Source organism: Centropristis striata, chromosome 6 (genome assembly GCF_030273125.1).
Source record: "Centropristis striata isolate RG_2023a ecotype Rhode Island chromosome 6, C.striata_1.0, whole genome shotgun sequence".
Lineage (NCBI taxonomy): Eukaryota > Metazoa > Chordata > Actinopteri > Perciformes > Serranidae > Centropristis > Centropristis striata.
This window is the reverse complement of record NC_081522.1, coordinates 37068834-37085390: the sequence shown is the minus strand read 5'-3', so window position 1 is coordinate 37085390 and position 16557 is coordinate 37068834. Positions and strand designations below refer to the sequence as shown.

The window sequence follows — 16557 nt, the reverse complement described above, 5'->3', positions numbered from 1 at the left end:
TTAAACTAAATTAAATATACATATGCACAAATATATAGAAATAGTCCACACAATATACAAAACAGTGGTAATTTCAGACACAAATCTGCATTTTTTTGCTTTGTTTATTACTCTACAAATGTTTTTATGGAATGCAATGAAGAGGCAAAACACAGGAAATATGATTACAGTCTCCGAGCTGCAGGACAGGACATGCAGAGGGAAATGTGACCTCTTGGGATCTCCCTGCTGGATTAAAACGACTAAGATAAAATCAGACATAAGAGGAATTGCAGCCTGCTTTAACTCTGGATGCTTTTATAAAAATGCTTGAGATATGTTTTGCAGAACACATGTTTTGAAGTTGTTCCAACTGGGATATTTGTTGTGCAATAAAAGGATATAACTCTCTGCAGGGACCAATTAGTATGAATTCGAATTGGAACTCTACTGATATAAATACATTTATTTAGTGGCTTTAAATCAAAGTGGAATTTTTGTGACAGTTCTGAATTACACAAATATCCAGTCAATCAAAGTTATATCATTATAATTCAAAGCATCCCAGTTTAGAATGCTGTTTAGTAATGAAAAACAATTAGAGATGATCATGTTTGCTGAAATAAAATGAGCAATTTGTTAATTAATTATGCATGGCCCTGCAAAACAACAGAAAACAAAACAGTCATTTTATAAATGGTAAATGAGAAAATGACTTGTGCCCCTGCAGGAATGCTGCTAATACTCAATTTATGACAATAATGCAATTTAATTTTTGATTGTACAAAGTCAATAGCATCTGAATTTTTCAGATAATGATGGAATATGTAGTGAAATTTAATCAGATAATGTTGATTCCTGTGTCAGGTTAGACATATATCAGAGGAAAATAATCCAAATTAAGTAAATAAGAAAAACTAATAAAAGTAGAGGATCGAAAACTGACCCCTGTGGGACTCCATCATAGCCGACTATGGCTATTTCAAGATTATTTGCATGATAAAGCCATAACACAATAGTTTGTTTTGACTGTCACATAAGCAAATGACTCATGATTGAATTAGTGACAATTTAAATTGTATTTATTTATGTTTTGTTAAAGGGCCATTCATATTTCTCTTCTTTCTTTTCAGCTTCAAGAGAAATCATCCCCTGAGGTGCATGAAGCAGATCTGTTAATTTAAAACATGCATATTCAATATCTAGTGGTTTGGATTAATGTTTTTTAAACTTGTATTTCAAGTCAAGAATTAACTTTGAACCTCACCTTAAGCCAACAAGAAAGATGCTTCCTGAGCATTTTATTCACTAGAATATTCCTTGAAAAAAATCCCTCCTAATAAGAAATAGTTTGAACAACACACAATTAATTTACAGATTCTGAAAGATCACACTTCAAAACTGTAAAAATAATAATATCATCCATGCACAACATATTGATCCCCCTTCTAATCCACAACATGGGTGAAAAATAACCCGCATTCATTTCACATGTCATTTAATGCTGCTGTGTGTTTCTGTGCTCTATCTTTTGATATCAACTTATTTTATGATTGAATATTCCAAGTATTCTTTAAATATCTTGTTTTTGATAACAACAGATCATTATTTCCATTTTGCTTCTCATACTTTATGAAGAAAAAAAGTTTTTGCATTATTACAAAGCTAAATACTTGGCTAAGTAGCTTGCTAAGCTAACTACTTAGTCAAGAAGTTAGCTAAGTAGTTAGCTTAACAAGTTACTTAGCCAAGAAGTTAGCTAAGTATTTAGCTTAGCAAACTACTTAGCTAAAAAATGGATATGGGTCATTTTTGACCCATGTTGTGCATTAGAAGAGTAGTGACACAAAAAGGGATTTTATTCAAAAATGAATAAAGGAAAACGTAAAATTAGGATGTATGATGATCAAAAACAAACTAATTGAGGAAAACCTGGAATACTGAATGATGGAAATAATTTATTGCAAAGATATAGAACATAAAAACTCTGTCGGGTCACTTTAGACCCAAGTTGTGCATCAAAGGGTTAATTAAGTGCAATATAATATAACAATATAATATAATATATGTCTGCTCAGAGGATATGATATTGACAATATTATACTTATAAGTAAGAATACATCTCCAGATATATATATATCTGTCTGCTTCGCTGAGATTCACGTCGTTTGCAGGCACTCGTATGGTTTCTAAGTCTAGACGATCACCTGTTGCTTTCAGAACACATATTTTCCAACAAGCTGAATGTTTCGGAGCACATCTTCTCAAAATACTGACACAAAGAGTGACTGTTTGTGGTGCGTCCTCCCACAGCAGCCCTGCATCTCGTCCCCCGGGAGACAAGTGCAAAACACCCGTCAGACCGTGTGCATCCGTGAGGTGAAATAACCGAATCTTGACGCAGAAACGCTTTTTCTTTTTTTTCCGCCTTGTGATGCCACAGTGACGTCTGATGAAGCGATGACACAGTGACAGGACGGAAAAAGACAACGTGAAGAGAGTGATGGGTGGATGGATGGGTGAAGGGGGCTGTGTTAGTGGGTGGGAAGGTGGGGGTGGTGATGAGGAGAGAGAGACTGATCCTCTGACATCACATTGGCTCTTATAAACTGAGGGAATGGAGCCCACTGCACTTCACAACCAACCAGAAAGCTGCAAGGAAGGGGAAGCGTGCTTGGAGCTGGAAGAGAAGAAGAAGAAGAAGAAGAAGCAGCAGCATCAGCACCAGTCCTCCTCTTCTTCTGCAGCCTCTTTAGCTGTCTGAATCTGACCTTTAACCTTATGGACTAGATCCTCCCGCAGGTGAATTCTTCAGCTTTGGGATCCTTTTTTTCGTTGGTTTTCTCACCAAGATGCAGGCACAGTTGGCGTGTGTGCTTCTCCTCTGTTTCATGTGTGGTGGACTTTGTACAGGTAAGCACCACGGCTCTTTAAAGTCTAAAATTATCAAGGGTTACAATGAAATTTGATTGAATTTGAAAATATTTCAAAAATAAGCCTTTAGTGGGACTTCAGCCTATTCTTTTTCCGGTTGCTGTCTGATGGATTCTTTTGTAAAAACATGATTTTATTTTGTTATCTTTGTTTTTTGTAACCGAAATAAAGCATTCGTTCATTCATTTTTATGCATAATTTCATGATTTTACGACTTCATTTATAGTAACAAAATGAGGAAAACTGCATAAAAGGCATGCACATGCTGCACTTGTTGCATTCTCTGCTTCTCACACTGTAATCAATTATTCTGTAGTCTTAATATATTTGATATATTAAATATAAATGCGTCTTTGATTTTGAGGCAGTTGTTTAAATAACTTTAATATAAAATGTTTGAGATAGAATCTACTTATTTTGATCACATTAAATATAATCTTTATGTGTATGTAATTCTAAATCAAGAGAATTTTGAATGAATCCAACACAATAGAATTAGTCCGTTTTTAATTGACAGGTACTTCCTGTTAAGTTGTTATTAAGTCAACTTGTAACGTAGTTAGATTTAATTAATAATATTGCGTGCAATCTGTTGCCTCAATTTTATTTTGTAGCTACTGGATGCAACAGGTGCATCATTTTAGTGATGCTGTTACAAGTATTGCAAAACTGCATCTTCTTAATTATGGAAATATGTGTTTAAAACAAGAATTTGCACATCAAAAAGTTATTATTTACCAAGTTTCTATTTTAAAGATTAAATAGTGAAATAGCTCAGCTGCCAAAATGATTTATTCTGAAGGTTTTTACTGCAATTTTTTGATCTCACAATCTATCAGGAAGCTAAAAACATGAGTTATTTCTTTTTTTCTGCACAAGTTATGACTTATTGAGCCTCTTTAAAGCTCCTAAAATACCATTTTCCTCTTTGATGTAATGTAATCATTTGTAATTTAAGTCTTTTGGATCCATGTTTATACAAAAACTGCACCACTACACGAACTGCAGCAGAGTTAACCATATTTATTATTTGCAAATTAGGTAAAAACTCCTTTTCATGAATGTATTTCCCATCAAACACAGGCTAAAATGAAATGACTCCCTAAGAGTCTAAATGAGTCTGTACTTTTGGTCTAGTGAGCCAATGAGGCAGTGAGTCTGTAAAATGGAAAAATTTGATCTAATTTGAATCCTAAAAATCAATAAATTATGGATTAATGGAGCTTAATTGGTGTGTGTTAAGTGTCTTATTCTCTAAATCAACAGTGTATCACCTGTTGAATGCCTAAAGCTCACTTCCAGCAAATAAGATGTAAATGTTGCAGATTCTTCTTAACAACAGCTCACAAAGAAGATATAACAGTCTAAATGTGTGCATGCCTGCATGCTTTACTTCCATATCTCACTGACATTCATAATGCTTCATCACTCAGGATCCTTTAACTCTCGATTAGATTCTGCTGAAGCTCATATTTCTGTTTTCTCTCCGAAGTGACAGACGTGGACCAGGACCAGCGATCGCTGGAAGAGGAGCTACTCAGCAATCTCTTCACTTCTAAGGTACGGGGGTCTCTCTCTCTCTCTCTCTTTCTCTTTCTCTCTCACTCTTTTCTTTTTGCACCTGTGGCATCAGAGAGAGAGTGTCCAAAAAGTAGCGACCCTTCACATCTCAGCAGCTGAGACACACAGACACAGACAGCTGTTCTTACATGAAATCTGCATCTATGTTTCAGCCACAGCCTTGTTTTTTGCCTGTGTTAGAAAAAATTTACTAAAAGAGGGTTTTTTTTGCATCACTCAGGGTCTAACCTGCATTTAAACCAACCTTTTGCATTAAAAAAAAATCATTTTTAGGGTCAAAATGTGCAGAGAACAACAGCCACAGCCTCGTTTTTTTGCCTGTGTTAGAAATAATTTACTATAAAAGACTTATATATGCCACTCAGGGTCTAAAATGCATTAAAACTGACTTTTTGCAATTAAAAAAAAACATTTTTAGGGTCAAAATGTGCAGAGAACAACACATTTATATTAGATATTACTGAAGTTTTTTGCAGAGATTTTATTGAATTTTGCAGTGTGCATTCACCATTTTTAATGCAATGTGTTTTTTTTTTGCCATTTTTTGTGTTTTTAGTGTTTTTGTGTATATTTTTGTGTTTTTTTTGGTCATTTTTTGGTCATTTTTTGTGTTTTTGTATGTATGTTTTTTGTATATTTTTTGTGTGTTTTTTGTATTATTTTTTTGTGGGTTTTTGAGTGGGTTTTTTTTGTGTTCAAAATGTTGATCCAGTAAGTCAAAATGACAAAATAATAATCAGGTGAGGTTGTGCTGAAAAACATGATACCAACATTTTTTAAGTCGTTTATACAGGCAGAATGAAAAATAGTCAAAACCCTTCAAAATAGCCCCAAACTCCAAAGGGTTAATAAACTGGGTTTAAGTGGAAAAAAAAAATTGTCAGATCATGCTGAAGTTGTGCTAAGAAAATACCAAACATGAGTATAGTAAAGATGATGTGGTATATCAAAACCCCAGAATTTCCCCTCGGGGATGAATGAAGCAATTTTGAATTTTGATTGATTTTGAGGGTTAAAAAAAACATGTTTAGGGTCAAAATGTGCAGAAAACAACACATTTAATCCACAAAATCATGTCCTATGAGATGAAAATAAGATCTGAGTGCAGAGGGAAGTAATTCAGTCCTGATGTTTAACATTTACATCATCTGGTGAGGGACAGCTGAGGGATGGAGTTGGTAAAAGTGGAGCTGGAGGCTGGAGGAGACGGATGGACGAGGCTAACAGCGTTCAGATGGACCTGACAGCGTCTTCTCCTCTCTCCTCTCTGATAAATAACCGTGGCGCTCAAACGGAGACGTGACGGTGACAAATCAGCCATGTGATTCATGGCGGAGGTTGCTCAGGGGTGATGATTGTAATAATAACTTGCCAGATGATTGATAGAGCGCCTCTCTATCTAAACTATGTACATGATCTTTTTCTTTTTAGGGTGACAGTTGAATTGATGGACCTGCTTGTCCACTTTTTTTTTTTTTAAATTAATTTAAACAAAACACAATATACATCACCAATGGACAAACACAGTAAAAAAAAAAAAAAAAGAACAACAACAAAATCACAAAACCAACCTAAATAAATAAATCAAACAACAATAATAAATAAGAACTTAAACACATTAAATAACATTAAAACTAAACTAGACACAAACAAACATCAAACATAATTACCACATAAAACATACAGTATATCTTTCATTCCTTATCATTAATCATTTCTTTGTGAAGCAGTGTTTGAATATACAATCATGGAAAAAATTATTAGACCAGCCTTGTTTTCTTCACTTTCTTGTTCATTTTAATACCTGGTACAACTAAAGGTACATTTGTTTGGACAAATATAATGATAACAACAAAAATAGCTGATAAGAGTTTAATTTGAGAGATGATATCTAGACATTTAACATGGTTTCTGTTGATAATAACCAAAATCATTAAAGCAAACCATTTAAAGGTATTAAAATGCATTGAAGAAAACAACAAGTAATTGACCAAAAAAGAAACAAATTGACCAAAAAAGACGTAAAATGACCAAAATCGATGTAAAAATGACCATGCAAGACACAAATCGACCAAAAAAAGACACAATTTGACCAAAAAAGACGCATAATGACCAATTAAAAGACACAATTGATAATGATTTTGGTTATTATCAATAAAACCATGTTAAATGTCTAGATATCAGCTCCTTGATTAAACTAATTAACCTTAATTAGCTATTTTTGTGGTTATCATTATATTTGTCGAAACAAATGTAACTTTAATTGTACCAGTCATTAAAATGAACAAGAAATTGAAGGAAACAATGGTCTAATAATTTTTTTCCATGACTGTAGATGGAGCTTTAGCAGTAAAAATGCCACATAGAAATGTAAAAAAAAACAGCAAAGTGTGTCTCCAAATTTTGGCCAAAGTAGCTTCATTCTTGTGGCTCTTTGCTTCCGAAGCTGACAGAAACCTTAATTGATTTGTTAATAACACAGAGGTCCACTGGGGATTGTAAGGACGTTGGACCCTTTATTAACTCTTTCATCTCAGCCCCTTAAAGTCATTGATTAATTGGCATTCCTGCAGGAAATCCTGATGCATTAGAAACAATCTTTCATGTGACCTTTCAGCTCATTAAAAGCCCAGCTGATCTCACTTTGAAACCAAATGAAAACTCTAGAAACGGTCGAAGCGTGGATGATCTGTAAATGTCAGAAGCTGCTTATGTTTGGTCCCTTGTGTGTCGTTTTTTTGATGTTTCTACAGCTGTTATTACACGTCCACCTCGTCACCGGGGAAACAAAAACAGCCTGTAGTCGCCGTGGCTACTGTCGTACAGTCTGAATACCTCTGAAGCTCCTAAATGATCCAGTCAGTCTTAAACAGTAAAATCAGGAGTGTTAATTAAACTCACAGAGTGTTAAATTTAACACTTTTTCTTCTTTCTTTTAATATATACTGTAGTTCTCATGGATTCTGAGTTAAAATTACACTTTGAAAAGTGTAAATATTCTAACTCTTTATTTTATATATATATATATATATATAATTATTATTATTATTGGAAATTAGCATTCATAAGCATCAGTACAAGACATAACTTATTCCACAGCTTTTTTCCACATTTTAGTTTTTTAAAGGGTACATTAGAACAAAGAACCACAAAACAAAAAACTAAATAGAATATGTACAGTGCAAAAATGAATTATTTAATTCCTGGAATGAATAAGAAAAATAGCAATACAGCAGTAGCTGTCAGTGAAACTGACATGGATTTCGCTACAACGGCGGTCAGAACAAAAAACATGGTGGACAGTTCTCTCATTTTTAGTGAAAAAATCAATATTTTGACTTAGTTTCTGCATAAAAATGGATTTTGATCACATTTCTAGTGAGAAATATATGTTTTATTTTCTGAATATTCACTCAGTGAATGTACATAATCACTTTGTATGTTGGAATAGCCACGGGATATGACTGTCATTAACTTGCATTGTAGCGAAATCTGTGTCAGTTTCACGGAAATTTGAGTGATTCCGTGGCTATTTCACGTCAATGCTGGAAAATCTTTTTTTTTTTTTTTTTTTTTTTGTGTTAATTTTTAACACACATTGTGTTACTTTGACACGTTAAAGTGTATTTTTTTAACCCTAAAATCGTGTTATTTCCTTTCACTAATGTGATAATTAACATTCATTGTTTTGTTTTACGATACATTAAAAGTGCATTCTGTCTTTAGCCGAACATACAAGTCACAAAATCTGAAAATCAGCGTTAAAACAACTCCAAAATCAACTCCCACTAACTCAAAATTATTAACAGTGAAAAAACAACACTACAGATTTTGCTGTGAGGGCTCGTGACCATTTACAATAACTCCAAAGCGACAATTTCCCCCTCGCCCCCTGAATCCCTCCATCATCCCCTCTGACACCCAGAGGTCTTTGCAGCAACGTGTGTGTGTGTGTGTGATCGCGGGCCCACGCACACTGGGGGCCCCGGGGCCCCTGCACCGTCTTTAAAACCACTCACACTAGATTATGACACAACAGGCTGCGGCTCGGTGAGGTTAGATGTGACTGAAACACCACCGCGGGTGTTTGGTGCCTCAGAATGTATAAAGAATAGTTCACATATATCTTCGTATGAGGGAACGATTTTACTGCTGCAACTGTAAAAACAAAGCAAATAAACGTGTGTGAGAGGGAAAAGCTAGAAAATACCATTTAGATCAGTAGTTCTCAACCTTTTTGAGTCGCAACCCCCAATTTAACATGCATGTTGTCCGCGACCCCCACTCACTGAACAGAATCTCACACGCTCAGTTCAGATCATACAAAAAAGAAACAAAATGACCAAAAAAAGACACAAAATGACTAAAAAAAGACACAAAATGACCAAAAAAAGACACAAAATGACTTAAAAAAAGACACAAAATGACCAAAAAATACACAAAATGACCAAAAAAGACATAAAAATGACAAAAAAAGACACAAAATGACCAAAAAAGGATACAAAATGACCAAAAAAAGACACAAAATGACAAAAAAAGACACAAAGACCCAAAAAAAGGCACAAAATGACCAAAAAATACACAAAATGACAAAAAAGACACAAAATGACTTAAAAAAAAGACACAAAATGACCAAAAGAAGACACAAAATGACCACAAAATGACAAAAAAAGACACAAAATGACCAAAATAAGACACAAAATGACAAAAAAAGACACAAAATTATCAAAAAAGACACAAAATGACACAAAAAAGACACAAAATGACCAAAAAAAACACAAAATTACCAAAAGAAGACAATAAATGACCAAAAAGACTAAAACACATTACTTTATGTTTGTGTGGATCTAATCCAAAGAAGAGAAGCTTATATTTAATTTAGTGCAGAAAAAAAGTGAATATTGAATAGAAGAATCACATAAATGGACTAAAATAACAGATAAAAACATGTCCAGGGTCTTTATATGAGGCTTCTTTATCCTCTGTGGTCTTCTCCCTTTGGACTCGACTCAATTTTCACTTCATTTCCATTCACAACGTCAATCGAAACTTCAATTAAATCCTCTTCCTGGAAACCAGGATCTCATTTATCTCCAAGCGTTGAATCTGTAAATACCAATCGCTTTCTGTCACCAGTGTGAAACCTCGTCCTCCTCCTCCTTACATACAAAACCACAATTCTATAAAAATCCAATATACAATTACCCCATCTACAAAATAGAATAAAATTACAAACAATTACAATATACATTTACCCTGAGAAAAAAAAAAAAAAAACCCTGTAAAAATATAGCTTAGAGTTTAAGATCCTCATAAATCTATACAAAACAATAAAAAACATAGTATTATAATAATATAAAGGGAGGCAAAAGAGCAGAGAAACAGAAACATTAACAATTATACTAATAATAATAACGTTTTAATACTTAAGCAGAAACTCACTTCATTACCTAAAAAAGGAGTACCAGTGCCATAAAATTATACTTAAAAAAAACTAACCCTTATTATACTAATTGTTTATATCTAAAAGCATGAAAATTCAACATTCCTGTGACACTATACAAGACAAAAATCTAAAATATGGCATTTTAAGGATATGAAATAAATGACTGCATGGAGAAAAATACATGATTATCAAATAACTCTTTAATACTTACTTCAGTACAATAATTTCTATTAAAGTTGGAACAAAATGTGAAAACAACAATAAAATGGACAAAAAGCAACACTGTTGGATTAAATTACATTCGTTACTGAGTCCACTTTATGTTTGTCTGGATCTAATCAGTGTGAAACCTTTTCCTCCTCCTCCTCCTCCTCCTCCTCCTCCTCCTCCTCCTCACACTCCAACAGATGAAACAGAATAAGCAGAGCGCCCCCTACTGGCGCGTCTCCCTGGCCAACCTGTGCCGGATGGTGAGCGGGCTGCGGCAGCAGGCGGCGAGCGGCGAGGAGGAGGAGGGAGGAGAGCTGCAGCTCCTGGAGGAGCTCTACAACCTGCAGCTCATCTGTAGAGTGCTGCAGAGCAGGGAGGAGAGGGTGAGACACACACACACACACACACACACACACACACACACACACACACACATTCTTGTACTTCTATCTTTGTGAGGACCCTCATTGTAATAGTGAATTCCCTTGCAAGGTTATAATAGTTTTGGATTTTTCATTAGTTTTAGTTTAAATTTTGTTGAGAATTTTTGTTTTCAAATTCAGTTAGTTTTAATGGGTTTTTAGAGTGAATTTGCTAGTTTTAGTTTACTTTTTATTAGTAATAAGTAAACAGTAAATTTTGCCTTTACTTCCTTTGCCTTACCCATCTTCATTATTTATAAAAAAAAATGTTGACAAAGACGAAAACGAAGGACATTTTCACTATAATTTGAGTTAGTTTTGTAACCACACAATACAGTTTCAGTTAATTATCATTATCATGTAAACTTTAACCCTTAAAACAAAGTCTGAAATCTGAAAAAAGCCTTTAAAGAAGTGAGGACCGGCTGAAATGTCCTCACTTTGCAAAAATGTCCTCACTCTGTTGGTTAAAAACGTGTTCCGGTCCTCACTATGTAGGAAGTACAAGAACACATACACACACACACACACACACACACACACACACACACTTGTCTATAGCACATCGTTGGGACACAAGACTAGAACATGCAATGTGGGAACCACCCTTTCTGAAGGTCCTACAGCCCCGAAAAAAATCAGGTAACATACTGGAGCAGCCAGAAACACAGATATCACTTCAAATTCAGTCAGGCAAATAGTGGAAGAAGTCATCCTTTACTTGGAAGATAAGTAATTTAATAAGAATGAAACAATTTATGCAAGACACAACAGGAAAAAAAACTTTTTCAAGCTCTGGTCAGTGACTTTTTTGGGATATTTTTCTATTTTGCATAATGTCTTCTTTCAGATTATTTTTGAAAGAAAACATAAAAAATACACAAACTATTTTTGTTTATTACACTTTGTCTATTTGTGCCTGTAGATTTATCCTACATTCACCAGAAGTTCACTTTAGATAATACCTCATTTGCATATTTTTTTTGTAAAATTTCAGAAAACTGGTAATACAATTAACTGTGTCTTAATATAAGTTATCAACTTGGAAAGTCACATAGTGATATCTATTGTTATTTTTCCCTAATTACCTATAGTGTGTACATCATTTTACAGTACATTTTCTCAAAATATGTTTTTTCTCATACTCAAAACAAACTTTCCAGGTTCATTCCTCTCTATATTCTGAAGGTTTTTACAGAGAGGTTTATCCACCATCATCCGTAGCCTGACTTATACACCACATTTTATTTCTAAAATATTGTTTGACTTATGGAGTGAGACATCTCAAATCCCCTTAAAAACCTTTAAATCTAATAAGTCAACTAAATGAAACAGGATTTTTTAAACCTGGTTTCATCCTGTTAAGATTTCTCTTTCTGGAAATGTCTGCAAATTAGCACATATTTAATACATAAGATAATGCTTAATATGCATATTTAAACATAACATTTCAGAAAACGTGTACTTCCAAAAAGAATTGCCTTAATGAAAATTATCAACCGAGGCAGTTTCATAGTGAATATCTGTTAAATTTGACCCTATTAACATTGGTTTCTCTAAGAGGTGTAAATGTTTAATGTGTTAAGTTGGAGCCAAACACACACACACACACACACACACACACACACACACACACACACACACACACAGATTGCTTAAATGATTAGATATTGCTTTGTAAGTAAGTATAAGTAAGAAAACTCTTCTTTAGATACCATAAATATATAATGACCCAGTTAAAACTATGTTTTCTAGCGCCTGAAAAGATTTTTCTTCTGCTTTTTATTTTTATCTAACAGCAGCAACACTTTGATGCTGAGTGTCTGCAATGCATCTTGTAACAGATATAAAAGTTATTAATAATAATAATAACTGGACGTGTTGTAGTTTTCTTTCTTTCTCTTCTGCACATTTTTGCATATAATTTGCACTCTGCACATTCCTCACTTAATTTGCACTAAGTTGTATATAATATATTGTATATATGTCTTTTTCTTAGATTGTTTATTTTTTATCTTTATCTTAAAGGGAAATCATTTTGTGTGAAATTTGTGTGGTGGGCTGTAACAAAGAAATTTCCCCGCTGTGGGATTAATAAAGTCAGATCTAAATCTAAATCTAAATCTAATAATAATAATAATAATACATTTTATTTGGAGGCGCCTTTCTTGGCACTCAAGGACACCGTACAAAAGGATAGAAAAGAAACAGCAATAAAATACACAGAATTAATAACAATACAATACAATAGATTAGATTAGATAGATTGGACAGGGTAAAAGTCATCAGAGGGATTAAGCAGTTTTAAACAGTTTTAAAAGTTGAATATTTCCCCTTTAAATTTGACTCTCCCTGTCATATTTTGAACCAAGAACTCACTTCTTCCCTTCTAAAAAAAACAAGCCAGTAAAGCTAATAACAGCGTTTCTGTGCTGCATAAAATCCAATGTATACACTCAGCGGCTCACTCGATCTCACTCACATCTCACAAACACGAGCGGGAGAGCTCATCCATCCTCCTCGCAGTGCACACACCTCATTAAACGCCCATCTCTCTCTCTCTCACCCCTCCTTCCTTCCTGCCCTTCATCATTTTCCTTTCACTCTCAGCTCCTGATACAACAGCCTTTTTCTCCTTTCCTTCAACACGGCGACTGCAGATTAGCACCTGTTTTGCCATGCATGGAGGCGCAGAGGAGGAGCACTCGTTTAATCACAGCTACTAGCGCCGTAGCCTCCCATTACCCCTGCTCCTCAGCAACAAAACATGTGTTTGCCTGCCATTTCCTCCTTGTCGTGTGACACTCTCTCTCTCTCTTTGTGCTCCTAACAGCTACTCCATGACTCTCAAGAATATTTAGAGGAGAACAGTGACACTCCGCTGAAACGAAAATCACCCTACATCCTGAAAAGGCAAACAGCGCACACCACCAAGTCCCGGAGGCCATACATCCTAAAAAGAAGTACAATATACTGACAACCATCCCAGAGGCAGACGTGACATTTAAAAAGGACCAGACAATATACTTTTCTGTGAAGATGTGATTGTGTTTTCGTCTCTTTTCTCGTAGCTGCAATGTTTGTCTGTTTTTTTTCTTTTCCCATTGTCGTTTTATCCAGTCAGACCCTTCGATTGTATGTCCAGCATTGAGGCCTGCCTGTATCCTGCTCCTTTCTAACTAAAGGTCCTGAAAATAAAAATCCTGAGCATCAAGCAAAACTATATTTATTTACTCTATTTCTTCACTGCACACTAAGTCTATTTTGTTTCAAGATATGATTAAAGGATTCATGATACAAAACCAGAGTGATGTGATGAGCTTTTTCTTTCATGTAACAACTTCCGTAAGCTGGTAAGAGACTGTGGTCCTCCCAAAAAAAAAGCATCTTATTACAACCATATTGATGTTTATTGTGTGGCAAGCACCCCCTAGTGGCCATAAAAGGACAAAGAAAGATGTCGAGGGTAGTATAAAGAGCGATAAAGTCCACAGAGGCAGGAGGATGGGGTGAATGGACAAGTTTCTTTGAGACACTATATTTATTTACTCTATTTCTTCACTGCACACTAAGGCTATTTTGTTTCAAGATATGATTAAAGGATTCATGATACAAAACCAAAGTGATGTGATGAGCTTTTTCTTTCATCTATCAGCTTCCGTAACCTGGTAAGAGACTGTGGTTCTCCCAAAAAGCAACTTATTACAACCATATTTGTATTTATTGTTAGGCAGCACCCCCTAGTGCTAGTACAAGAACAAAAGAAGAAGTCAAGGGTTGTATAAAGAGCGACAAAGTCCGCAGACAGAGAAGGATGGGGTGGATGGATAGGTCAAACAATCTTGGGCTTCAAACCAGGAGAACGCTGTTTGTGTCCCATGTCAAAGCAAGTTATTGTTCAGTATTGAGGACTGCCTGTATCGTACTCTATTTCTTAACTGCATACTATTTTGTTTTGAGATATGATGAAGGATTCATGATTCTTCATCCAAACCCCCTCAGCCAGTATATGCTTAGTTCCCCACTTTCAAAAAGTATCTTATGACCACCATATTTAAGTCTGTTGTTAGGTGGCACCCTCTAGTGGCCGTACTAATTATGACGGGAGCAAAGGAGGCAAGTAGTTGGAGTATAAAGAGCTACAAAGTCCGCAGAAAGGGAAAGCTGTGTGAATGGATGGATCAAAAAAACTTGGATTTGACCCAGAAGAACGCTGTTTGTGTCCCGTATGAAACCAAAAAGAGTTATTTTAACTTAATGTATTTATGTAACTAATGTAATTCCATCACGTTCTACGTCACAAACCCAACTTTGTATGGAAGTAAAGTAACATAAATGTAATAGTTTTACCCATACATTTTACCAAATCTTTTCCTAAACATAAGCAAGTAGTTTTGGTGCCTAAACCTAACCAAAGTGCAACTGTTTCACAACATTAAACATGACTTTTAAAGTGCTGAGGTATGAGGGTGTGTTGATTGCCTCCCACCAGTCGGGGGCGCTTGCCTTACGAACAAAGGACCTGTGTGGTCATATGGGTTAGAGCAGCGGTTCCCAAACTTTTTTAGCCGCGCACCCCCTTCTATGTCCCAACCGGGTTGACGCACCCCCAATCCCCCACACCTTAAAAAATCCCAAAATGCAATAAGCTTTTTTAATCGCCATATTAAAGGCGGCATGTTTAATCATGCTCAAATGACCAGAACACACATATAATTAGATAATCACCATCACAAAAATGAGCTCTCATATTTGAATTAATCTGAAACACAGTTTCAATATAATGCAACAAAGTTATGCGCAAGCTTCCACTTTTAAGAGCAAAGAGGATGATGACAGGCTCAGGATCAGAGGCAGAAAGCAGATCAGTTGGGGAAAAAAGTTTATAATATTTTGAGCCACATTGAACAAAAAATGCAGCAATTTTAAATGAGCGTGGAGCAACCCCGTCATCATAACACAGGTTGGAAAAATGGAAGACGCTTTATTTTGAGATGAAGTGCATTTTGAATAGCCTGCATTTATTAATTAATTACTATTACAGTTTTTGATTTTACATTTTACAAAGGAAATGCTTATTTACACTTCTTTATTGTGTGGGGGAAAAAATGTCATTGTGTAATTATCAGATCGCCATTACATTTTTCATCTCGCACACCCCCTAGCAGCAGCTGGTGCACCCCCAGGGGTGCATGCACCACACTTTGGGAATCCCTGTTTTACATGATAGGGAAGTTCAAACATTTTATGAATAAAATGTAACAGGAGTAAATAGATATTGACATTTGACATTCATGCTTTTTATTCAAATTGTTTCATCTGGAATTTGACTGAGTTGACAAGATCTCCAACCTAAACAACAGAATATGTTGTGTGTCAGTACCAAACATTACGACCCGTATGTAGGTATCGTGGTTGTAAAAAAAAAAGCTGCAGCGTCTGTGGATTTCTGTTGTAAATACTCTGGGTGAAAGTCTACCGTTTGTTTGACCCTTCCTCCAACCGAAGGCCGAAATCCGCCTTTTTAAATCTGGTTCGCCGTCAATCACTACTACGTCAGCAACATGGTGGCGGGTGCATTGCAGTGGTGAAATATGTCAATATAGCTCGTTTTTCGCTGCTTGTGCACACGACCCATAAGTTTTTGAGGAGAGAACAGGCTGGAGTTGGACATCTTAATGAAAATGGTGCATTTTGTAATTCTTAACCCCTTAAAAACAATGTTCCTACTGTGTGTAGATTATAGTTATGTTACAACTATTAATCAAATTCATAACGGGGCAGTGCTTGTGTTTACATTTGAAAATATACGTATGAAGAAATATTGTATTGTATTTATTTGCTAGTAGTGGGGCGGATTAGCTGAACAATCGTTCACTTTGTGATAAAAGCATGAAATTTGGTAGATGTGTTGGTGAATATGTTTCAAACAAATCTGGATATTGGGCCACCTCAAAAGCGCCCCCTAGTGGCCGTGGCAGGCAT

At 35.3% G+C, this 16557-nt stretch overlaps 1 protein-coding gene across 1 annotated transcript; it reads left to right on the top strand.

Annotated features, from left to right (window-relative positions):
• Positions 1-2503: 2503 nt before the first annotated feature.
• On the top strand, positions 2504-13879 carry nts (neurotensin). Its single transcript, XM_059335020.1, has 4 exons — positions 2504-2892; positions 4406-4473; positions 10348-10533; positions 13406-13879. Exons 1-4 carry the CDS (start codon positions 2832-2834, stop codon positions 13547-13549), a joined length of 459 nt encoding a protein of 152 aa, XP_059191003.1. The 5' UTR covers positions 2504-2831; the 3' UTR covers positions 13550-13879.
• Positions 13880-16557: the final 2678 nt, after the last annotated feature.